Source organism: Canis lupus, chromosome 5 (genome assembly GCF_048164855.1).
Source record: "Canis lupus baileyi chromosome 5, mCanLup2.hap1, whole genome shotgun sequence".
Lineage (NCBI taxonomy): Eukaryota > Metazoa > Chordata > Mammalia > Carnivora > Canidae > Canis > Canis lupus.
In genome coordinates, this window is record NC_132842.1 from 70,723,657 (window position 1) to 70,748,051 (window position 24,395).

Below are 24,395 nucleotides of genomic sequence, written 5' to 3' on the forward strand. Positions count from 1 at the left end.
CATTTTAACATTGATACATTTCCTTTTGGTTCCATCACTTTCATTGAGTTCCAGACCTTTGAAGATGGGCCCTGGAATTCTGTGGAGAAAACTAAGCTGGGTATCTTTTTGTAGCTACCATTAAATTCCAGAGCAGGCATTCATTACATCTCATGAAGAAATTAACAGACAGTTCATGCTGGGTGACTTTTCTCATGGACCCAGAGTTGTTACTCATCTGTGCTCTTTGTGGTTTATATGGTGTTTCTTACCTACTTTGCCTTTTTGTTTAAAAGGTATGGGGTGAAATAAGACACAAAAAGGGTATCTGTTTTACATATTTTTTTATAGTGTAAAGTTAAGAAAAAACCACCATTGTAAAAAAGAATACTAAAAATATATTCTCATAATAATTTTTATACTACTTTACATTTTGATAAGCTTTTTGGTCTTACCTCTATTTTATCCGTCTAGAGATTCACAATTACCACTTCCTTGTCATCAGTTCAAACTGCAGTATCAGTGGCATGAAAATTGTTGCTACTGTAATCATTTCAGGCTCTGTCCCAAAAGAAGGTGTTAAAAGAGCTGCCCATTCCGGATGCAGAACTTGAAAACCTTCCATTGCAAAGCATATGTCCTCTTTTCTACTCCTTATGTCTCCTTATCGTGTCTCTTCCTCGGCCTAGGGTGCCTTAGTGATTTTCATATTTCTGTTTTGTGGCAGAACCATTCCCTTAACACTTTTTGGGAGGCTCTTTATATAAAACAGACCAATCTGAGTACTCTTGAATTTTTTTTTTTCCTTTTTTTTAAGGAAGGGTTTCGAATAGGAATGGGATTATCCTACCCCTGGCAGAAATCTCACCAGAGCTCAGAGCAGAAAACCACTTGAGGTCTCTGTGCATTGTATGTTTTTGGATTCCTGGTGCTCAGGTGCTGGGTCACAGGGCAGGCCCTTTCCCTGTCATTTTCCTTAGTAAGGGCTACAATAACTATTGTTCCATTATTGCTAGCAGTCTCCTGTCAGTGGGTCCAAGCATTTCCCCTCTCAGTCTTTGTGTAGAAGTTTCTTTCCATCTTGGTGAGTTGGCCTTATAAAAACTGTGGCACTGATAGAATTGAATCTTAACACAAAGGCAACAAAATTGAAACAAAATCAGAAACCATGCACGCTTTCGTATGTGGGATGCCTTTTCCCCTCTTTTGAACAGAGTTCCTTAAGATTAAGTCTTGAGTTGTCCTGTTCTGTAACCAACAGGAGGCCTCACCAATGGCAGTGGGAGATACATCTCTGCCGCGCCAGGCGCTGAAGCCAAATACCGCAGCGCGAGCAGTGCCTCCAGCCTCTTCAGCCCCAGCAGCACCCTGTTTTCTTCTTCTCGGTTGCGATATGGAATGTCTGATGTCATGCCCTCTGGCAGGAGCAGGCTTCTGGAAGATTTCCGAAATAACCGGTACCCCAATTTACAACTGCGGGAGATTGCTGGGCATATAATGGAGTTTTCCCAAGACCAGCATGGGTCCAGGTGAGGACTTGGCTTTGACACTTAAGGTAACTGAAATATTAATGCTTTAAATTCCATGCCTCAGATAAGGTATACACTATAATAAATTGCCATAAAGTGATCAAAACAGAGTTTGCCTCTTAGTATCCTTCCCATTATTTATTTCAGAGGGATGCAGGGATATGAGAGTCCTCAGATACTCAGGTGATTGAAAAGAGCCGTTTAGTCTAGATCATATGCTTCAGACAAACCTTTTACCATATTGTGGTGTTCCTAGTTCATGGGAACCTCACAGAATGTCTATAATTTAAGGAACAAAAATAACCAACACAAAGATACAAGCACACTTTTGCTGCTTTAATCACTATGAAGAGTCTTGCTCTTAAAGAGACATTCACATGTAAGTGTGGATCTCTGCTGCTCCACCACTTTTCTGTGTTGTTCCACCATGTAGAGGTGAGAGAGAAGAAGTTGCTGTAAAGCACAGAATTTGCTTTGACTTATCCCTCCCTGTTCGGCTGTTCCAGTGGGCTTTGCAAAAAGGGACCACCCTGGTCCTGGGGGGAAAAAGCCTAATTATGGCACCGTCACCCATCCTTTCGTATTTGTCTGCATTTCTCTTTCTTGCTCTCTGTGCCCACTGAAACAGTTTCTAAAGAACCCATCTCCTCTTTGAGTTCTCCCATCTTGCTACTGGGCAAGGCTCCTATTTGAATCCTATAGACTAGTTTGAGGGACAGCATGTTTTTGCTTTTATAGTTACTTGAACTGAAAAATGCAAACTGAGTACTACTTTAGAAGACACTGCAAGTGTAAATTACAACTCTTCCATATCATGAATGTGTATTGCTTCATATTAGCATGAGTTAAAGAAGATACTAAGGGCTGTAACCACTGAGTTTATTGATATGGGATTGGTTTCTGAAGAAAAAAGTCAAGTAGAATTCTCCTGTGTTATGCCCATATTCACCCCCTCTTTCCTGCCCTCCTCCTCATCTCCCCCCTCACCCACACACATACAATTTCGTATGTATGTAATGAAATGTACTAAATTTAAATATACTTTTAAAAACCCAATGAAGTTAGGAGTAGGTTACACTACAGTTTTTTTTCATTTTCAGAGATTTCAATAAAGTGAGTTCAAGTAATTTGTTTAACACTGTGTGTGTGTGTGTGTGTGTGTGTGCGCGCGCGTGCCCACGTATATGGGTAGGTACACACAATTTCAGAACGGATATATTATATAAATTGAACTAATCCTTATTGATTTCCAAGTCTTCGTGAGATGCTAGGATTGCCATTTTTACTTTGTACTTCAGATTCATTCAGCTGAAACTAGAACGAGCCACACCAGCTGAACGCCAGCTTGTCTTCAATGAAATCCTCCAGGCCGCTTACCAGCTAATGGTGGATGTATTTGGAAATTACGTCATTCAAAAGTTCTTTGAAGTAAGCCTTTGTTCTTTCTATTCTTTAACGTTAGAGAATCTCCAGAGCGTTTTGCTTTTCATTAGCTGTTTTTAGAATGGCAATCTCATTCCAGTCCTCAAAATGAAGTGTGTGTGGTCTTTTTGAAGAGCTTTGAAATGTTTATCCAAGTTATTAGCAGCAGTTTATCGTTTAAGTATCCAAGCAGATGTGCCAGTCTATTTTAGGAATGTGTTTGGAGAACCGCTGTCCCCATTTAGGATCCAGCACATTACTTCTGATTGTTATGATAGATTCACTAAACATGTCATTTTTAGAGGAAATAATCTTCATAAGATAATTTTAGGAGGATCACAATAAAGTGTTCTAAAAACAGAATTTTTAGGCTTCCTAGAGAGTTATTTTTGAATATCAACTATAGTGTTGTTCATCATAAACTACAGTCACAAGGATTAAGTCCCTCTTTTTAGGTGATCTTTCCAGCCTTGGTCTCTCATTTCTCTTATTATGGATAACATCTACCCTTTTAACATAGCTTTTGGAAAGGATTTTTTAAAAATTTATTTATTTGTTTGTTTGTTTATTTATTTATTTATTTGACTGAGCGTGCGTGTGCGCATAAGCGCACAAATGGGGAGTAGCAGAGGGAGAAGCAGACTGCCCACTGAGCAGGGAGCCCTATGAAGGGCTTGATTCCAGGACCCTTGGGGTCCTGACTTGAGCCAAAGACAGATATTTAACCAACAGAGCCACCCAGGTGCCCCTGCTTTGGGAAAGGATTAATGATATTGTTGGATTAATATCGTTTCCCCTACCTACTAAACTAAAATGTCAGAAAGGCAGGGATTTTTTGCATGCTGTTGTAACCCTGGTGTGTCAGTATCAGCAATTCCAAGTCCTAAATCCAGAAAGGAATGAGACATTGAGATAAGAACCTGGTAACAAGGTTAACAAGGGAAAATGCTGGAACTGCACATTACCTGTTTGAAACAGAAGAAATTTGTCAGTTTTATACATCTTACTTTGTTTAGTTTGTGTAAGATTTTTTTTTGAAAAAAGCCTTTGTGTTATAACCTTTCTCAAGAAGACTGAAGTTCTTTGACTCTCTTAACTCTTCAGTGATACTCAACATACAATGACTTATATTTTTTATTTTAGAATGTCTTTTTACCACTATCTTGTCACAGATAAAAGAATGTAGAGCTCTCCAGATCTAAAGGTTCATGTGCAGGTAGAGGTGGCTGAATGAGCAGTGGACTATAGCTGCATGATTTGGGACAAGCTAGAGAACTTCCATGGCTCACATAGCACCCCTGGTCCATAGTTCTCTTGTGTGGAAACTGAGTGGTTTGGGAAACTGACTATATGTAAAATCTCCAGTCTCATGCTTATGTCATTCAAATGAAAATAAAAAGCTGGGGTTGGGAAACCCTTCTAGGAAGAGTTTTAACATTTGTATAGCCTTACCTCTTAATTACTAACTTGCCCCCCCGACTCTGTTGCCTTGTATAAAGAGAAAATTTCAATTTTTAAAGTATTGTAGAATACTGATTCAAAACAATGTCCATATGTTAAATTTCATGTAGATGAAGAGGTACTTTGTAACCAACCCATGGGCTTCAGACACCTGAGTGCTATAGATTTGCTCCAGGAAGTCCTTGGATCTTTCCCATACACTAAGTTTCTAATAAACAGTGTCTTCCAAATGTATTACTATTTTTTAGAATAAATATAAATGCTCTTATAGTAAATAGGAGTATAGATTCATAGTATTAGTGAATTAATGACAGCTTTGAGGAATTAACATATTTGTTTAGCAGGTAGTAGTGAAACTGCTGTCGTTGGATACATGAGACGTTTTTCAATATTGAAATGGATTCCTCGCAATCAGAGGCTGAGAACTCTTTGCTTGAAAAAAAAAAAAAGGGGAGTTTTGACCAAAAAGGTTTAGTTAATTAATCATAGGGTGACACTGCTAAAAGAGGTTATGCCAGTGGTTGATACAGAATAATGGATCCTTTGATTTCTCTAGTTTCTTTCCTTCTACCTAAGTAATGGTGTTCACCTACACGTTATGTCTAGTTTGGCAGCCTAGAACAGAAGCTGGCTTTGGCAGAACGGATTCGAGGCCACGTCCTATCATTGGCACTGCAGATGTATGGCTGCCGTGTTATCCAGAAAGCTCTTGAATTTATTCCCTCAGACCAGCAGGTAATTGTAAGTTTCCCCTTTAACTTTTCTCTTGGTGTTCAGTGTTTCTCCATGGTACATGTAGTAAACCCTGTAAATTTGTCAGTCTTTAGTTTACTTGTACAGTTTTTGTTTTTTTGTTTGTTTGTTGGTTTGGTTTTTTTTTTTTTTTTTGGTGCTTGTGGTTGCCTTTCTGTGAGTGGCAGGCATGAACTGTGCAGTTAATTGTGTAAATTTACAGTAGATCAAGTGTCTGTTAAAGCCATTGGTTTCAAACACTCTTCTTATTGACCAGTCCTTAGTAGGTGCAATTTTACAGGTGAGTGTTTTGGCAGGAATTAAAGCAGGTAAAATGCTAGAACTGACCACTCCAATAAATCAAACTTAGATGACGTAGCCCACCTACAATTTTCCCTCACTTCTTCCTTACTCATTCATTCCACCACCTTTTCCCAAGAGAGTGCCTGCCCAGTGCCTGGTCTGGCATATCCACCTTATGCCTACTCTGTGCCAGGCATCAGCATGGAAATGACAGAGCCTGGTCCCAGCCCACAGAGCACAGTATGGGGAAGAGCGGTGGTGAGCACATGAGCACACGTGCACGAGGCTTTGAGGGAGGGAAAGTCCAGGCTGAGGAGGAGTGAAGAGAAAAGGGACAGAAGTCTGAATTGTTAGGTGGTGGGGGTAGGGGTGGGGTCAGGGTGCTGAGCTGAAAGCACCTGAAGCAGCCCATGGGTTCTGGAACAGTCTCAGAGTTGGTCCAGCCAGCCCCACATAGCCCCCATGGCTTGGGAGGCAAAACACACCCACAGGCAGGCATGCTGCAGCTGTGTTCATGCCTCTAACCTGAACCCTCGGCCTTTGGGCTCTGGACTCACCCTGCCCTTCTCAGCGGAGGTGTTGGCCACCGTCTGGCAATGATGAGCCACTTGCCCTCACTGAGAACAAAGTTCGGTAATGAGAATCTTTGTTATGGACTCTAAAAGCTCTGAGCCAGACAAGGTACCCGCCGTCTCCAGTTCAAAACACAGCCTGACACAGTGAAGCACCTCAGTGATGTTGGCAATGGCGACTGAAGGCTGGGGGAGTCCAGAGGCCCAGAGGCCTTCCGGCTGTCAGGCTTCTGGATATGCGCATCAGGGTGCTGGTAAAGGTGGAGATGTTGGGGACACATAGGCAGGTGTGGAGTTCATTTAGTGCTCAGCACTGGAGGCGCAGTGGCTATGACATACTGTTGTCTCTGAGGAAATAGAGTCAGGGGCAGAGCTAGTACTCTTTTTCTTTGAATGTTCCGATCATTATCAGTTTTAATTTTCCTGATGGAAATTTCATGGTTGAATTTTTCCTCTTAAATTTTCTCATTTCTTTTGAACATGGAGTTTCTTACTTTCTTTTTGATTGAAATGCTCACTTGCTCAGAAAAAGCAGGAGGAATATTGTAATTTCCCAGGTGTTTCCCCATTTCCTCATCTTTGTCCTCTCCTGACCATGATAAATTGTTGATTTAGTTTCCATCTTCTCAGATTTTTACTGTTTTCTCTGTTCTGATTGGATGGCTACACTGTAGTAGGCTTTTTTTCTATTCTTTTTCTTTCCCTTTTTTTTTTTTTAAAGAGATTTTATTTATTTACTTAAAATGAGGGGTGGGGGAGGGTAGAGGAAGAGGCAGAAACAGACTCCCTGCTGAGCAGGAAGCCTGATGTGCTGCTCCATCTCATGACCCTGAGAGCATGACCTGAGCGGAAGGCAGACGCTTAATGGACTAAACCACCCAGGTACCCCTGTTAGTTAAGTTTTTCACTTCCTTGCTCTCCCTGTTGAGTTATGTTTTCTATCCTGTATTTCTTTGTATTTTTTTCTGGTCTGGCCTCTTTGCCTACCTTGTTCCGGGCCTAGTATGATTCTTCCTGGTTTGAATAGTTGACTGTTTTCTGGAGACAAGTTTTTTATTTCAAGTGAAATTAACTCCTCACCAGTCAAGTTTTTGGGCTCCAGAATATATGCAAGGAAGCCACCTCTCATTCATTCATTCATTCATTCATTCATTCATTCATTTATTTTTAAAGAAGATTTTATTTATTTTATCCATGAGAGACACAGGGAAAGGCAGAGACACAGGTAGAGGGAGAAGGAGGCTCCATGCAGGGAGCCCAACATGAGACTCGATCCCGGGTCTCCAGGATCACTCCCTGGGCTGAAGGTGGCGCTAAACCACTGAGCTACCCAGGCTACCCACCTCCCCTTTATCTTGATTAAAAGTGTTCATATCTTTCTCTTTATATATAGCTATCATTCTTAACTTATGATTCCCATAATTATATTTCCAGAGTAAATGTGTTTTGTTTTTTGTTTTGTTCTTTTTTTTTTTTTTTTGACATTTGATTAATTGCTTTAGGAAACTTTCCTGACTCTGTGCCTTTGGCTTGTTTAGTCCCTGGCATTGTAATCTTGAATTCCTTTAATGGGATAATCTCTTAATTTCTTTGACATATTTCACATCCCAGACATTGTTTTCATAAATGTCACCTTTGTGGACTGGCTTGTAGTTTCTGCCATAAATACATACTCAGCACAGAAGATCGGATAGAGATTGGATACAGCAAGGGGATTGGGCAGCAGGTGCCAGGGCCCAGTCATAGTGCAGGTATTAGGTGTTAAGAAAGGAATCAGTGAAACTCTTAACATCTCTTTTTCTATACCCTTGTCATCTCCACTCATTTCTTACATACACATACTTGCTCACACGCTCAATCACACACTCTCACAACTCCAGTGTCTGGTCTTTTCCAGTATTCCCAGTTTTTCTTACACACTCGCACATCTCCACGTCTGGTCTTCTGTATTTCCTGAGAGTACTGTTCCTGCCATGCTTGTTGCTTGCCTGGTCGAAAGATCGCATTGGAGTTACAGACCTGGGTTAGAATTCTGGGTTAGTCGCTCTCTATATTCTTGACCCCCTTGGTTCCTTAACCTCCCTCTCAGTCACCTCCCACATATGTGGGTGAAGAGTATGTTCAGGATCATATATAGCTGACTGACAAGTGCTTCACTGACCCACACTGTTTTACCACGCAGGGACCAGATTACTTGGGTTTGAATCTTGGGCAGTGTAGGTCTATGATTTTTATAACTCAAATACTTTGTCTCTACCTAGTTTTTTTCATCTATAATAGTATCCTGTGTATAGGATTGTTAATGAGGATTCATTGAGTCATTATAGGTTAAGCACTTAGAGATACATGTAGCCTACACCGTAAGCTGTAGATTGACTCTTCTTATTAACGCTTACCTTACAGAATTGTCATGTTAAGAACATGATAAATTATAATCGGAAATTCTCTAGTACAGTATACTTTATACAGGTTCCTTTCTATAGATGTCTCCATTTTTAAAAAGTCTCCGAGGTCTTTTGTAAGTTAGAGAACTTTTTTTTAAAGACAAATTACTGTTATAGGAAATTTGCTGATACATGGAAACACTGCAGTCCTCCTCATTTGGCTATGCCGTGTTGTCACAGTGCCACAGCTGGGTGGTTGCACTTCATTATCATAGATTCCCTGCCTAGTGCTTTGTGTTTGGTAAGGAGACTGTTGACTGTCTAGGTGTTTGGCTTGCTGTGATTCTGGTGGTGCTTTCTTTCCTTGCCTCCTAATAGAATGAGATGGTTCGGGAGCTAGACGGCCACGTCCTGAAGTGTGTGAAAGACCAGAATGGTAATCACGTGGTTCAGAAGTGCATCGAATGTGTGCAGCCCCAGTCTTTGCAGTTTATTATTGATGCGTTTAAGGGGCAGGTAAGTGAATTAAGAAAGAAACAAAGGAAACAAGTTTTTGGGTGTTTTCCACTGTGAGCAGAGAATAGGGTAGCATTTGTGGGGTGTCCCCCAAGTGACCACACCTATTAGAGATAGCTTCTAGTTTCTTCTGTTTACTTGTATGTCATAAGAGCCCCTATGCTCTTAGCACCAGCTTCCAAGCAGAGCTGATATTTTCTTATACCATGATTTTTCCAGAATTGCCTCGTAATTGGCTATTGTCATTAACTTCTCTTTCCCCAAACATTGTCCTCACACCCTCCTAAGCAACATGGAACAGAGAATAAAATACACATCTTCTTGGGTCTTTGAAATTGTTTCTTGTTTTTGTTTTTAAAAGGGAAAAAGTGATAAACACTAAGTAGATTTTCAGGTGTGGTCATGTGTACTGCTAAGCCTAGCTTGAAAGGGGATTTTAGAGTTGTTTAGGTTTTGGGGTTTGCTCAATTTTTAACAGTGGTAAGGAGATTGCAGGTGTTAACCTAGAGGGTAGTTTGGGTTTTCTGAATTAATGAGAAAAGAGTTGATCTGTTTACTTTAAAGTTAAAATCTTACATTTATCAAAATAGATAACCAGGAAAGTAAAAGGACTACACCACCAAAAAGGGAGAGAATATCTTTAAGACAAAACTGCTACTAAAGAATTAATAACAAATAGGTAAAGAATTCCTGTAATCAAAGAGTATAGTATAAATTAGTGCTAAAATGGATCATAAGCACTAACAGACAAAAGATGCACCAATCTGCAGGAGACATACAAAAGAATAATTCTGTCAGTAATCAGGAAGATGGAAAATAAGGGCACAGATGATAGATCACTGTTCACCCACTGGTTGCTGTGCCCTGGCAGGAATGTGGGATCTGATCACTGGTGGTGGGAAGAGATGTTAGCACAACTGTTTGAAAAATCATTCTGCATCCACTTTCAAAGTTCAACATTTATATTTCCTGTGACCTGGCATTCCTAGCCTAGGTGTGTACCTGATGGAAGACCTACATGTGGATACTAGGAGACTATTTAGATATGTTGAAAGCAGCCTTACTCTCCTAAGAAAGACTAAATAATCTAGATATCTTTCAGCAGAGGGTTAGACGGAAATTAAAGTAACAGGCTCAAGCACTTGCCCAGCAGAAGCTCCATGGTAGAAGTAAATGTTTTTGTTTTGTTTTATTTTTAAAGATTTTATTTATTTATTCATGAGAGAGGCAGAGACATAGGCAGAGGGAGAAGCAGGCTCCCTGCAAGGAGCCCGGTGCAGGACTTGATCCCTGGACCCAGGATCATGCCCTGAGCTGAAAGCAGACACTCAACTGCTGAGCCATCCAGGCATCCCAGAAGTAAATACTTGAAACATAATAATGTTGAGTGAAATAAGTTAATTAGTTACAGACTGAGTTTTTAGCATTTTTATAAAATTGAGCAGAACCATACTTTATACTGTGGAAGTGCACAGTTACACAACTACATATTAAAAACCATATAGAAAGCACTTAGTGTAAAAAAAAAAAGAAAGCACTTAGTGTGCTGACACTTGGTTAACATCTAGTGTGGGCTGCTGTTACTATTATTCCTGTGATTCTCCCCCTTTTTTTTGGTTAAGATTTATTTATTTATTTGATAGAAAGCGCGCTTGAGTGAGCACACAGGGGAGGGCCAGAGAGAATCTTCAAGCAGACCCAAACCTGAGCCAAAACCAAGAGTCAGATGCGCAACCAGATGAGCCACCCAGGCACCCCCTATGATTATTCTTGATAACAGACTGGAGGTACAGGTTGCTCCATATCATACTTCCTAGGAAGGCCAGAATTGGGATTGAGTGGCCCAGAGCAGAAGCCCATGTGCTTATCTTCCAGACTCAACAAACGAGGAACCTTTTCTTGCTTATTGCTGGAAACCACCCTAATTAAATTTAGCAGACTGCAGTGTGGTTAGGTGAAAACATTTGATCCTAACCCTTTGTTTTTCTGTTTTTAACACTGTCCTTGGACACTGTGGCCTCTTAACTATGGTTTTTTATAACCTTGACTAATTCTGTGTTCATTCTAGGCTTCATGGAAAAGTCCTTTTCACCTCTGAGTTTATGTACATCGGTGCATTCCTAGGATAGTCCTGAAAGGGGTTTACACACATGCATACATACACTTCTTATTATTTGTAGAACGAACTCAAATGTGCCATATTTATAATTTGGGCTTTTGAGTCAGACTAAGACATAATATCCTGGCTTTGTCAGTAACTATCTGTATGACTGGAAGGACACTGTAGAAACTTCCTGGGAGCTTCAGTTTTCTCTTCCATATGCTGAGAATAATCCTCACTCTCTCTCTCTTGCTCTCTGAGTCTTTGGGAAGATTTAATGGAACAATGTATATGAACAACACCAAGGCATTGAAAGTGACAACTGTCATTTTTGGCTTTATTATTTGTGTTCATCTGCCCTAGGTATTTGCTTTGTCCACGCATCCTTATGGCTGCCGAGTGATTCAGAGGATCCTGGAGCACTGTCTCCCTGACCAGACACTCCCTATTTTAGAGGAGCTTCACCAGCACACAGAGCAACTTGTACAGGTAGTGGAGTTGCTAGTAGAGTAACTGCAAACACCCGTGGGCTCATGCAGGCCCAGAGCTTGTGTGTTTTCTCAGCACAGGTATCCAGCCGTTCCAGAAGAGTTAATACTAATGTGTTTAAAATGCCCATTGAAGCTTTGGGGCAAGTTTTTGTTTATCATCCTGGTTTGTGCTTTATTAATATGGGTGATGAAGAGAGCCTGGGGCCTTGGAGTGAAGAGCACTGCTTGCCAGCTTTTTGTTGACTGGCTAGTGGTATCACCTTAGGTGTAGGCCATTTTATCTCTGGGTCTTAACTTCATCATTTCAGATGAACTAAGTGGGTAAGGTTGACATCTTTTTAGCTAATACTTTCTTTTACTTCTGCCTCTAAAAATTTCTTCCAACATCACAGTAACCAATAAAACACTTTCTACATGTAGTATTATTGTACTGAAGCAGCATTTTTGTTAGAATTTATTGTATGTTTTAGTGGAAGATGTGAGGTTATAAATGTATTAAATCTCATTGGAGAAAAATATTGGAAATGCAGATAGCAACAAAAGAAATCATCCATAATCCTGTCATCCAGAAGCAAACACATTTGGCCTTTGCACTTGTGTTTAATAGTATAATTTGAACATTCTTAATTTTTTCAATCTTACAAATAAATATTTTTGCCTCCTTATACACATGTATTCTCTCAAAGTACCTTTCTTTTTTTTTTTTCTTTTTTTTTTTTTTTAAGATTTGTTTGCTTATTCATGAGAAAGAGAGGCAGAGACATAAGCAAAGAGAGAAGCAGGCTTCCTGCAGGGACCCCGATGTGGGACTCAATCCCAGGACCCAGGATCTCATGTCCTGAGCCAAAGGCCGATGCTCAACACTGAGCCACATAGGCATCCCTCTCTCAAAGTACCTTTAACTTTAGATGAGTTAGTGTATCTATTGAATGCTTGTGATGTTATTTAATGTATTGTCTGTTTTGTTGGACATAAACATTGTTTCACATTTTTCTTAGAGATTACATTTCTGTTTGAGAGAAGAATAGCTCGCTCTTTATTTGTACCTATTTCCTCCTGTTTCTATTTTATTTTATTTTATTTTATTTTATTTTATTTTATTTTTTTTATTTTTTTGTTTTTTTTTTTTTTTAAAGCGAGAGGAGGCCTACTCTTTTGTGTCTAATAGTTTATGAAGAAACCAACTAGGAACCTTTGGGCATAAATATGTACAGAAATGTTCCATCATCTGGTAATATGTTCCTCTTTTGTAATGATAAGGGAAAAAATTGTCACTCCCTATCTGTTTTTAAAATTCCTAGGTATTCATTATTATTCAGGTAAGCTGTCATGGTGTACTAGGAAGGTAGGTAGGTTTTGATTAGATACAAGATTTAGATAATCCACAGAACTCATTTTTACATAAAGTTTATTTCTGTTTCTCAAACAGGATCAGTATGGAAATTATGTGATTCAGCACGTATTGGAGCATGGCCGTCCTGAGGACAAAAGTAAAATTGTAGCAGAAATCCGAGGCAATGTGCTTGTATTGAGTCAGCACAAATTTGCAAGGTGTGTGCTTTCAATCACGTGGACTCCATTTTCCAGAAGAGACGGTCTTGAGAGAAAGAATGAGTTTTCATTCTTCTCTTTTTTTAAATGTTTATTTTTCTCAAAGTATACACAGCTTAAAAAGTCAAATGGTTCTACTATAAAGTATCTAACAAGGCAGGTCCCTTATATGCCTCCTCACTCCACTTTGTAATCTGGGAAGTATGTTGTTGCTAAAGAACTTAAATCTTGTACTTTGGTGAACTGGACACAACTCACTTGTTCGGAATATGAAATGTTCTTTACTCAGTTTCCACTCCAGTGCCAAAATTAAGAGACAGTGTGCCCTATCTACATATATAGTAATCTTTCTTGGAGTCTCTTTTCTAGTCTTCGTATTGTGCTAGGTCAAGAATAAAATGAACCAGTTATCCCAGATTGTGAAAGATGTTTTTGGTGACTTATGATTAGCAATGGTTGGAGAAGAAATTGATGGCCTTTCCAAGGCATTAGCAATATGGCCTTTCTAAGTGGGATGTGTGTACCCTACAGCATACAATATAGTAATTTGCATTGTGGGGACTATTTGGGGGATATTGGGAATATCTCTGGTTTTTTGGATAGATTACAAAGCAGGCATGACTACCTTGATATTTTTAAATTGTTCATCTCTAAGTTTTGAAATTTTGTAACGTTGTAGCATGGAAAAGAGAGAAAAGAAATAAAAACACTCATATCATAGGTCCAGTGTCTCAGCAGCCTGACTGTATCAGGATCTCTGTGACCTTGTCTTGCCTTTTTTTGACATTTGGCAGGACTAGGGAAGTCGGGGCAGAATCTCTTAGAACTCTTCCTTGGGTCACTGTCCTCTGTTTACTTTTTTCTTTCTTTCTAGTGTATTTACTGTCTCACTCTCGGGTGTAAGTATTAATATTACAACAGACTTGCAATCTGGTAATGAACGAGTAGCTACTTTTGGCCTAATCCTCACACAGATAACAACTAAAAATTGTGGACAAAATGCCAAAAACCTTCCTGAAGGCATTAAGCTACTAGAGAGTGGCCAGGAATAGGTAGATACCAGAAGGGGTTGAAGGAGGGGGGAAGACTTGTTGATACTTGGAAGGGGTAATTACACTGACTGGGGGACTCTTCCCTTCTCACCCTCCTCCATCCCTTTTGATTTTTCTTTTTGTATTAAGTTGTATCGAGATATAATTGACAAGTACCATTGTGTAAGTTTGAGGTGTGTAACGTTTTGGTTTTATATATTGCAATATGATTACTACAGTACCGTTAGCTAAATACCCTTATCATCTTCTATAATTACCATTTCTTGTTTGTCTTAGAACACCTAAGATCTAGTGTCTTAACTTTTTTATAATATAGTATTGTTGACTGTAATCAGGAAATTTCCGAGTTTTAATTTGCTTTTTGCCTGTAGGCAGTTCCCATTCTGTTCCATGCTGGGCTTCTAAAGTTCGGACGGATAAAAAATATTTCCAGTGTTTCCAGAAGGTAGTTAGGGACAGTCCACCATGGCAGTGAGAGTGACAGAGTGATCGTAGAAATCCTGGAAAGGAAGAGAACCAGGGAAGGAGAGGCCCACATGTAAACTTCCCAAATGCCTGCTTGGCTCTTAAACCATGTTTGCGTGGGAAGAATTTGAGGCAGCCCAGCTGAGGGTGAGAGAAATGAGTCCTCTAACATGGGAGAAGCTTACAGTTTGAGTTCAGCCAAGTCATCTGCACTAAATGAAGGAGTTGGGGAAGTAATATCTTTGGGGGAATGTAATAAAACTCACGCTCTACTGTGTGTCATTTATTATGTCGAGAAAGCAGGAAGATGTGATATGGCCTATAGTCAAGAAAAAACAGAACAAGAAAGAAAAAAGTCCAGCTAGTTCCAGACCACCCAGATATTGGCATTAGCAGAGAAGGTTTATAAAGCCCCTATTTTAATTACAATCAAAGATGTAAAGGAAGATATGATCCTAATGAATGAAAAGTTAGTAGAGAATTAGCTTTATTATAAAAAGAACAAAATGGAAATTTTAGAATAGAAAAATAAATCCTCTGAAGTAGGATTCACTGTGTGGCCATAGCAACAGCCAATTAGAGATAACAGAAGAGCTGATACACTTGGAAATAGATCAATAGAAATAAAACAATAAAATAGAGTAGTAACTTTCTAACAGTTTTAATGGTGACCCCACCCCCCAAAGTAAAACTGTCATTGACTTTGCATGCACAGGCACATGCATGCATACACGTGTAAATGAAACGGCATTGTCCATGATTAATTGTGATACTTACTGTTCTGTTTCATTTTTTTTTTTTTTTTTAAGAGAAAGCTGGTCACAAATCACTAAATTGATCTCACCACCCACAAATGGGCTGGGAACTATAGTTTCAGAATGCCTAGAATAAACTTTAGGTGGAAGTCTTTGGCCAAGTGGGATCCCATGGTGTAGCTGATTTACCTGCTTGCTTTCTTGGAAGACAGGTCAGTGTTAAGGATTGTGAGTCTTGTACGCAGAAGAATGAGTGTCCTGTCCCCAATCCAGTTTAGTAGGAAGTCCTATTTTAATCCTGACCAATTTGTGGGAGGAAGCAGGCCTGAAATGGATGAAGATACAGTCCAACCAAGTAGTCCTGAAAAGTGATGAGTCCTTTGCCAGAATATTTGGAGATCATGACTGGCTTTGTAAAGCTCTCTGAACGGGATTAGTAATCTTAACTCCCTTTTTTTCTTTGTTAAGGGAGAAGCCAATGGCTACTAGGAGATTCACTTCCAGAGTGCCATACTTTGAAATCACACTAGAGTAGTACTGTATAGTAGTTGCATAGTGCTGTAGAAGGAAGGTGGGTAAAAAAAAAATTTTCTGTGATGATGTGTCAGAGGGAGAGGCTGTTGTCTTAATTAGACTTGATTGGTTAGCTCACTAGACTTGACAGACATTGTGTATTTTAAGAAAGGTTGAAGAAATGACGAATAGGATGGGAGTTCTTGACACTTTAGCTTGAGAATTTTGTTTCCTTTTTCTTTTTAAAGATTTTATTTGAGAGAAAGAGAAAGTGTGCATGGATGGGGAGGGGCAAAGGGATAGAGAGAATCCCAAGCAGACTTTGAGTTGAGTACAAGGCCTGATCCCATGACCCCAAGATCGCAGCCTGAGCCAAAACCAAGAGCCACACAGGTGCCCTTGGAATTTTGTTTTCTAAATAAAAGCATATATATAAACTCAGTGTTCAAAATGAGATACCACTGAGAACTCCATGGAACAGCACCCCCTTATGGTATAAGGACTTGTGGAATGGGGAATTTTTCTGGTGATAGTTACTGGACTATTCAGATATCCAGAGGGCTGGCCCTTCGAAGGAGTAAGACCGAGTCCCCCTGCCTTAAGGGACTTTGGAAGTAGGTATACGTCTCCTTTTTCAGTCTCTGAAGGCAAAATTAAGACAAATAAGTGATATTTTAGGGGAGAGCACTTTTGCTTCAGTATGTAAAGAGGGCTTTATAGAGCCATTCGCCCATGTGGTAGGTTGCCCTAGAAAGTTATTACTTCCAGCTTATGAGAAATTCCCAAGCAGAGACTAAGTGGCCATCTTTCAGGACTGTCACAGAAGAGCTTCCTGCATTAACTAGATCTGGACTCTTTTAAGTTGCTTTTCAGTGTTAGTATACTGTGATCCAGAGCAGCTCTTCCCCTAACCATGAACTCTCTGCAAAACCTTCAGTTGCACACTGACCCACCAGATGTCCTCTTTGCCACGTATTGGCTCCAGCAGTACAAATATGAATAATACCTATTGTTCTTTGACATCACACAACTTCCTCATACCCAGAGAGCCACAGATGCATAGTAGTGTTGGTTTTTAAAAACAAGCATTAATGAGATCAGTCAGGCCTCAATGGTAAGTACCCATTCGCACATCTGTGTGTAATTTAATCACTCTCTCTGGCCCCTCTAGATTTAGTGTAGGCACATTCCTGTTTTCCTTTCCCAAGACGATGTGTTGGTGAAATGTTTAGAAATGCCGGCAAACTGATAGGGTTGTTCTTAGACTCTGAAGAGGCAGCATGAGGCTTTTGGATGAGTGCTATGGTTCCCACTTATGCCGTCCTTGAATAAGTCTGCAGGGCCTTCTCTCTCAGTTGCCACTCTCTGTGGTTGACACTAGACATAGAGACATAAGGAAGACTTGTTCTTGACATCAGTACACTCAGAAAGGAGAGAATTCATGGATTTTGGTTGTGTTGAAATTATAATTGTTAACAAGTGCAGCTTTGAAGCAGTCATGTGAGCCTTGTATGTGAGTCCCTTCACTTACCTGGGCTTGTTCCCCTCACCTGTGAGAGGGTTGGTCCTGGCATTCTCCCAAGACCTGGTCTCAGCCATGGCTCACATTGGCAGCCATGGGTGGCAAAGGGAGACTCTCATAGAGCTAGGTAGTTGGTGAATCGATCTTCCAAAAGTGTCCAGCTCTCTTTCACTTCTGACTGTGAGGTCAGGGCAGAAGCCAGGCAAGCACAGCCTACCAACCAAGGTCTTTGTTCTAAGAGTTGTCCCTGAATTTGTCTCATTACAGCAACGTTGTGGAGAAGTGTGTCACTCATGCGTCCCGCACAGAGCGTGCTGTGCTTATCGACGAGGTATGCACCATGAATGACGGTCCCCACAGTGCCTTATACACCATGATGAAGGACCAGTATGCCAACTACGTGGTCCAGAAGATGATCGATGTGGCAGAGCCAGCCCAGCGCAAGATCGTCATGCATAAGGTGGGCTGGCCAGGGTGGGCAGATATCACTTAAGAGTTTGAGGCCTGACATTCTTAACATTTCTGAAAGGCAAATGAAGGTAGACATCTTCTTTTTGTAGAGTTTGTCACTGGACAGTGTCTCATACTGTACTCCTATTTCTATTTCCTTTTATCTAGAGTGACCATTGTCTCCATGTTTCAGTAGCTCACTGGTGCAAAAGAGTCTTAAACTCCATTTTTGTGAGGGATTTCCCTCTGTGATCCTCAGGGTATGCTTCTACTCCTCTGCTCCTAGGAGACCAGCTTTTCAGTCCAACAGATCAGCCTGCTTCCCTTGTTTCCTTTTCTCACTCTTTCCTCTTACTTACTCCACCACCTTTCACTGATATATCCACCCGGGGCCCACTCTGTGCCAGGCATCAGCACGGAAATGACAGAGCCTGGTCCCAGCCCACAGAGCACAGTATGGGGAAGAGCGGTGGTGAGCACATGAGCACACGTGCACGAGGCTTTGAGGGAGGGAAAGTCCAGGCTGAGGAGGAGTGAAGAGAAAAGGGACAGAAGTCTGAACTGTTAGGTGGTGGGGGTGGGGGTGGGGGTGGGGTGGAGTGGGGGGTTGGGTCAGGGTGCTGAGCTGAAAGCACCTGAAGCAGCCCAGGAACACCTTTGTTCCAGGGTTCTGGAACAGTCTCAGAGTTGGTCCAGCCAGCCCCACATAGCCCCCATGGCTTGGGAGGCAAAACACACCCACAGGCAGGCATGCTGCAGCTGTGTTCATGCCTCTAACCTGAACCCTCGGCCTTTGGGCTCTGGACTCACCCTGCCCTTCTCAGCGGAGGTGTTGGCCACCGTCTGGCAATGATGAGCCACTTGCCCTCACTGAGAACAAAGTTCGGTAATGAGAATCTTTGTTATGGACTCAAAAAGCTCTGAGCCAGACAAGGTACCCGCCGTCTCCAGTTCAAAACACAGCCTGACACAGTGAAGCATCTCAGTGATGTTGGCAATGGCGACTGAAGGCTGGGGGAGTCCAGAGGCCCAGAGGCCTTCCGGCTGTCAGGCTTCTGGATATGCGCATCAGGCAGCAACCATATTGGAAACATACAGAAGTTTTAAGTATGTCCATTCATTCATTCATTCATTCACTCACTCACTTGACAGATACTGGTGTGTGTACTTAGATAAGCCCTCCTATCAGCAGGGCGCTGGTACTTGTGAATATGACAGTACTGTGTATAGATCGTGGCAGTGATATTGAGGAAATATTGGGGAGGACCGTGTGAAAATGTGTCAGGGACTCTTCTGATGTGGGGGTACAGAGAAGGCTCCCCAAGAGAGTGACATTTGAATAAAGCTCTGAACCTCTCCAGGCAGAGGGAACCTGGTATACAAAGGCTTGGAAGCAGGAGACAAGACTGTGTGTTTGAAGAAGTAAAGTATGTACAGTAGGGTAGGTCTGTGGTGCACATAATTGTCCTGGCTGGTGAGTAATTTAGAAGAGAGGAAGCAGTGAGGAGGCTGGATGGTAAAGCCAAGAGGTGTGACAGCTTTGGGGTTGAAGACAAGTAGACAGAATGGGGGTTGGCAAGTTGGCTGATGGAGGGAGTTGAAAGAAGAGTCCCATGGATCCAGAAAACTAAAGAGTTTTCTAGCTTTTGCTGCTAGAGAGTGTCCTTTTTTAACAAGAGGTGACAGTGGAGCAGGTTGATTACTTTCCACCTCCTACCAAATCAAGTAAAAAATGGTCGACCACAGTGTACACATATGTGCACAAGAGTCGTTAGTTTCTTGGAAAGGAGAAGGATAAAAGTTCTGTGGCTGGACTTAGCAGCCAACCAGTCCCAGGGACAGAGAGATGAAAGAATTGAATGTGAATGTCATTAATGTTTCTAAAAGGAGAGCCACCAAAAAGCAAGGAGGTCCTGAAGCTCATGTCCTACTGTCAGAAAAACAGCCATGTCTATAGTTATCACTACAGCCCAAATGAAAGTGTAGCAGTATCTCATGCTCTTTTTACAGAGGCAGTGAGGCGAGTGCTCTGGGTCACACAGCTCAGAATTGGACCCAGGGCTGTTAATGGTTCCCCACATGGGCTTGAAGGTGAGAACGCAGTAGCTGCGGTGGGTCCATGTCCTGTGGCACAACAAATGGTGTCTGGAGCTACTCGACACTGCCTTGCTTTGACGACCTGGCCAACCAGACAGAAATGGTGGCCTGCGTGCAGCTGTCAATGTGGAGAGTGTCCATCTACCCTGGTGTAGGTGTCCAGTGTGTTTGAGTGTGCAAGTGCACATCAGGATGGAGTAGCAGGCTGGTAAAGGATGGTCCTTCACTGTGGAACCGTCGGTGGCTAAGCCAGTGATTGTAAAGGTGGCGTGCTCCACGCTGTAACCAGGGCACCTAGAAAACTCCATGAGCTCCCGGCAGAGGAAGGCTGGCTCCAGTGAGGAAGCACCTCTCGTGTCCAGGGTGTGAGACGGTGAGGGGCCAGACTGGCACCGTGGGCAGAACAATCACTGTTGCAGGGCCACACACCTGTGCCTTATTAGCCATCTGGCCTGGGATGTGCCACTTAAGCAGTGTACCTTTGGGTTTCATCAATAAAATGGGGATAATTAACACCTGTCGTATGAGGCTTAAATGATCAGTGCCTGGCCCACACTAGTCATGTTTATAGTTGTCATTAGTAGTTTTCTGGGATCCTCTGTGTCAGGTGGTATACTCAGGGTTCATGTTGCCCAGAAGAGAACACACACCACCCCCTGCTGCTAAAGGGAGCCAGGTGCCTTGAGTGGGGCCAGAGGGGCTGGAAGCAGGCCTCAGAGGGTGCCATGCAGCAGTGATGTGGTTGTCAGGATGCATATGTTCTGGATTCTGACCTGGAAGTAGTCTGTGGCCAGCTGCCTCCAGAGCCCTCGTGTCCCTGGTCAGTACTCAGGAGCTCCTCCTTCGCCCGCTCAGATGGGTCACTGTAGTACTAGAGTTGCGGTGCTTTGACAGAACCAGGGGAAGATGTTGCCTCATGGACTCACACGCACAGTTCGGTGCCTGGGAGCATAGCAGGAGCCCACAAGTGGTTTGCAGGCCAGAGTAACGCCAGCTGTGCTTCCTCCCCAGATCCGGCCCCACATTGCGACTCTCCGCAAATACACCTATGGCAAGCACATTTTGGCCAAGCTGGAGAAATACTACATGAAGAATGGCGTTGACTTAGGGCCCATCTGTGGCCCCCCTAATGGTATTATCTGAGGCAGTGTCACCCTGTCCCCTCATTCCCACTGACCTCACTGGCCCACTGGCAAATCCAACCAGCAACCAGAAATGTTCTAGTATAGAAGATGAAATGGGTAAATGGTTGCTCCAGGATTACCTGCTCCTCCAAAAAAAGGAATCAAATCCACAAGTGGAAAAGCCTTTGTAAATTTGTTTAATTTTATTACGCATAACATGTACTAATTATTTTTTTTAATTGACTAATTGCCCTGTTGTTTTACTGGTGTATAGGATACTTGTACATAGGTAACCAATGTACATGGGAGGCCACATATTTTGTTCAATGTTGTATCTATATTACACACGTGTGGAAACTTTCAGGGTGGTTGGTTTAACAAAAAAAGTTAAAAAAAAAAAGAAAAAAAAGGTTTTTAACCCATTTTGCCTTGCTGGCAAGTTTTGCAAATAGCTCTTCCCCACCTCCTCATTTTAGTAAAAAACAAAAACAAACAAAAAAACCTGAGAAATTTGAATTTTGTTAAATGACCCCAAACTGGCATTTAACACTGTTTATAAAACATATATATATATACATATATATATATATAATGAAAATTGTTTTAGAGTTGCTAAAGCTTCAGTTTATGACATTAAGTTTATGAAACTTCGAAAAATTGCCTTTTTTGGAGACAATATATTATGCTGAAGAAGATGTGTAGTCTGTTTTGTGAGGAGGAGATGTGAGCTCCTAGGATGTCTTTCAAGGCCGGGCGGGTGTATTTGTTTACTGCCTACTGGATTTTTTTCTGTTAACATTGAAAGGCAAAATCTGATTATTTAGCATGAGAAAAAAAAATCCAACTCTGCTTTTGGTCTTGCTTCTATAAATATATAGTGTATACTTGGTGTAGACTTTGCATATATACAAATTTGTAGTATTTTCTTGTTTTGATGTCTAATCTGTATCTATAATGTACCCTAGTAGTCGAACATACTTTTGATTGTACAATTGTACATTTGTATACCTGTAATGTAAATGTGGAGAAGTTTGAATCAACATAAACACGTTTTTTGGTAAGAAAAGAGAATTAGCCAGCCCTGTGCATTCAGTGTATATTCACACCTTTTATGGTCGTAGCATATAGTGTTGTATATTGTAAATTGTAATTTCAACCAGAAGTAAATTTTTTTTCTTTTGAAGGAATAAATGTTCTTTATACAGCCTAGTTAAATGTTTAAAAAGGAAAAAAATAGCTTGGTTTTATTTGTCACCTAGTCCCACAGTAGCAAGATCCTTTCTAAATGTTATTCAAGATGATTCAGTTCACACTAGTGTTTTTTTTTTTTTAATCCTAAAAAAGTAATGTTTTGCTTATTTTGTGACAGTCATAAGGACGTGCAAAGTTCAGCCCCGCCCTAGCTTTCCTTACAATCAGAGCCCCTCTCACCTTGTAAAGTGTGAATTGCCCTTCCTTTTTGTACAGAAGATGAACTGTATTTTGCATTTTGTCTACTTGTAAGTGAATGTAACATACTGTCAATTTTCCTTGTTTGAATATAGAATTGTAACACTACACGGTGTACATTTCCAGAGCCTTGTGTATATTTCCAATGAACTTTTTTGCAAGCACACTTGTAACCATATGTGTATAATTAACAAACCTGTGTATGCTTATGCCTGGGCAACTATTTTTTGTAACTCTTGTGTAGATTGTCTCTAAACAATGTGTGATCTTTATTTTGAAAAATACAGAACTTTGGAATCTGAGTCTGTGCCTCTATTTTCACTCCTCCTCCCCCTGAATATTAGCGCTCCAGTGTAACCCTTTCCTTCTTTGTACCCTTTCTCCTGCTTGCTGGGGTTTCTGTTTACAGGAGGGTGGGGATACAATTGGAATATGGCCAGTGTGGCAAACCCATAGCTCTGGAGTCCATTTTGACCCAAAGACGTTGTATTTAGCCTGCCTAGTGCTTTCAAAAGCAAGATCGTTCGTCCAGATTTCCAACTTCTACTGAAAAATCAGGGTATCCACCTCCCTGGGCCGAGAACTTGCCTATCAGTCACAGGGAACATCCTGGAAAAGCTGGTGCCCTGCGGTGGGACCCAGTTACGATGCTCTTCATTCACTCTTTCTGGCCTTTTCCGCATCGTGAGCCTGGGGTCTAGATTCGAATCCAGTGGGCAGCTAACTTTTTGAGGTGGGTGGCAGCTAAGCCCTCTCTGGCCGTCTGGTCTGTTTTAGCCTCCCCTTCTCGAGGCCCCTTCCCTTTCCTCCTCTGGCACATCCATGTTCACTCACGGAGGCTGGTCCAGGAGCCTAGCTTGCTCACCTGGTTACTGGAGGCTCTTGCTCACAGAGGTGGGCCTGCCACCTGTGCCTGAGGATGCTCACCCTCCTTTCACCACCTTTGCGCCATTAAGACTGGTTGGTATTGGCAGCTACGGGACAGGCTTGGCCAGGGAGGCCAGGTGGGAGCCTGTACTACCTAATGTCTGCAGGTGGAGCTCTGGGCCGGTCGCAGAAAGAACTTGGCATCATCTCCCTCTCAAAGGTAAGGGACTGTCGCCAGGGAAAAGGAAGCTGAGCTCAGGTTTTGAGTCCAGGACCTGATTGTGCAGCAGTAGCTGAAATCAGAACCTTCCTGAGGCTTCTGATAGTCCCCATGGGCCCACCAGAGCTGAGCACTAGAGGGGCATCACCATCTGTCACTGCCTGGGCAACTCTGGAATCAAGTTCAAATAGGAGTCCTTGCACTCTCTGTGCCTGTGGAGATCACCTCATCTTTAACCAAATTCCTCCCTGGGAATGGAAGGTGCTAGTACGTATGTGTGTAGTAGTCTCCGTGCCTTGGAAGGTGAGGGCTATGACATGGTCGCGTTTACTGGACCCTCGCAGGGTGGTGTGCAAAGCAGGCGAAGCCAGAGGCCTGAATTTCTTTCCCCTGTCTGTCTTTGTGACCTTGGGTGAGCAACATGACGTGTTCGAGCCCCCATCTTCCTCTTTCATAAGATTGGAGGAACACCTGGAGCGGTGTGAGCGGGAACTGTTAGACGCATGTCCGGGGCCTGGCTCGTCCCAGGCATTTGCTCCCGTGTGGCTTTTCTTCTTTCCACCTGGACCACTTAGGTCCATACTCTGCGTTTTTCCCCTCTCCTTCTCATTCTTAGCATTTAGTGACATGTTTTATCTTGGTGGGTGTTTTTTAGTGGCAGCAAGCACAGTGCTAGGTTGGAAGTGTGATAGCCGCCCCCTTCCCACCACCTCTTGTTCAAGCCCGTGTCTTTGAGGCCTGGGGAGGTGTTTCAGACAAACAGGAGGTGTAATCGCCTTTATCCCGGGTCATCTCTTGAGGTTGGTTGTGAGAATTAAGTGAAATTACACCGTTAAGCAT

The 24,395-nt window shown here is 41.9% G+C and overlaps 1 protein-coding gene and 2 non-coding genes across 39 annotated transcripts in view; all 3 read left to right on the forward strand.

Annotated features, from left to right (window-relative positions):
• The window catches only part of PUM1 (pumilio RNA binding family member 1), a 134,151-nt gene extending 111,381 nt beyond the window's left edge, over window positions 1–22,770 (forward strand). For 25 of the 37 annotated variants that reach the window (XM_072827430.1, XM_072827401.1, XM_072827415.1 and 22 more), the window contains 8 exons: window positions 1,241–1,508; window positions 2,807–2,936; window positions 4,998–5,132; window positions 8,761–8,898; window positions 11,363–11,488; window positions 12,920–13,041; window positions 17,616–17,808; window positions 20,907–22,770. In XM_072827430.1, coding sequence (XP_072683531.1) covers window positions 1,241–1,508; window positions 2,807–2,936; window positions 4,998–5,132; window positions 8,761–8,898; window positions 11,363–11,488; window positions 12,920–13,041; window positions 17,616–17,808; window positions 20,907–21,038 — 1,244 coding nt within the window. In that variant the 3' untranslated portion in view covers window positions 21,039–22,770. The remainder of the gene's footprint in view (window positions 1–1,240; window positions 1,509–2,806; window positions 2,937–4,997; window positions 5,133–8,760; window positions 8,899–11,362; window positions 11,489–12,919; window positions 13,042–17,615; window positions 17,809–20,906) is intronic. The other 12 variants (XM_072827403.1, XM_072827416.1, XM_072827410.1 and 9 more) reach the window with 1 other exon arrangement.
• On the forward strand, window positions 6,016–6,103 carry LOC140634539 (small nucleolar RNA SNORD103/SNORD85). The gene has a single exon (XR_012031979.1). It is a non-coding gene; the product is annotated as a small nucleolar RNA SNORD103/SNORD85 (small nucleolar RNA).
• On the forward strand, window positions 18,641–18,728 carry LOC140634538 (small nucleolar RNA SNORD103/SNORD85). Its single transcript, XR_012031978.1, has one exon. It is a non-coding gene; the product is annotated as a small nucleolar RNA SNORD103/SNORD85 (small nucleolar RNA).
• Window positions 22,771–24,395: the final 1,625 nt, after the last annotated feature.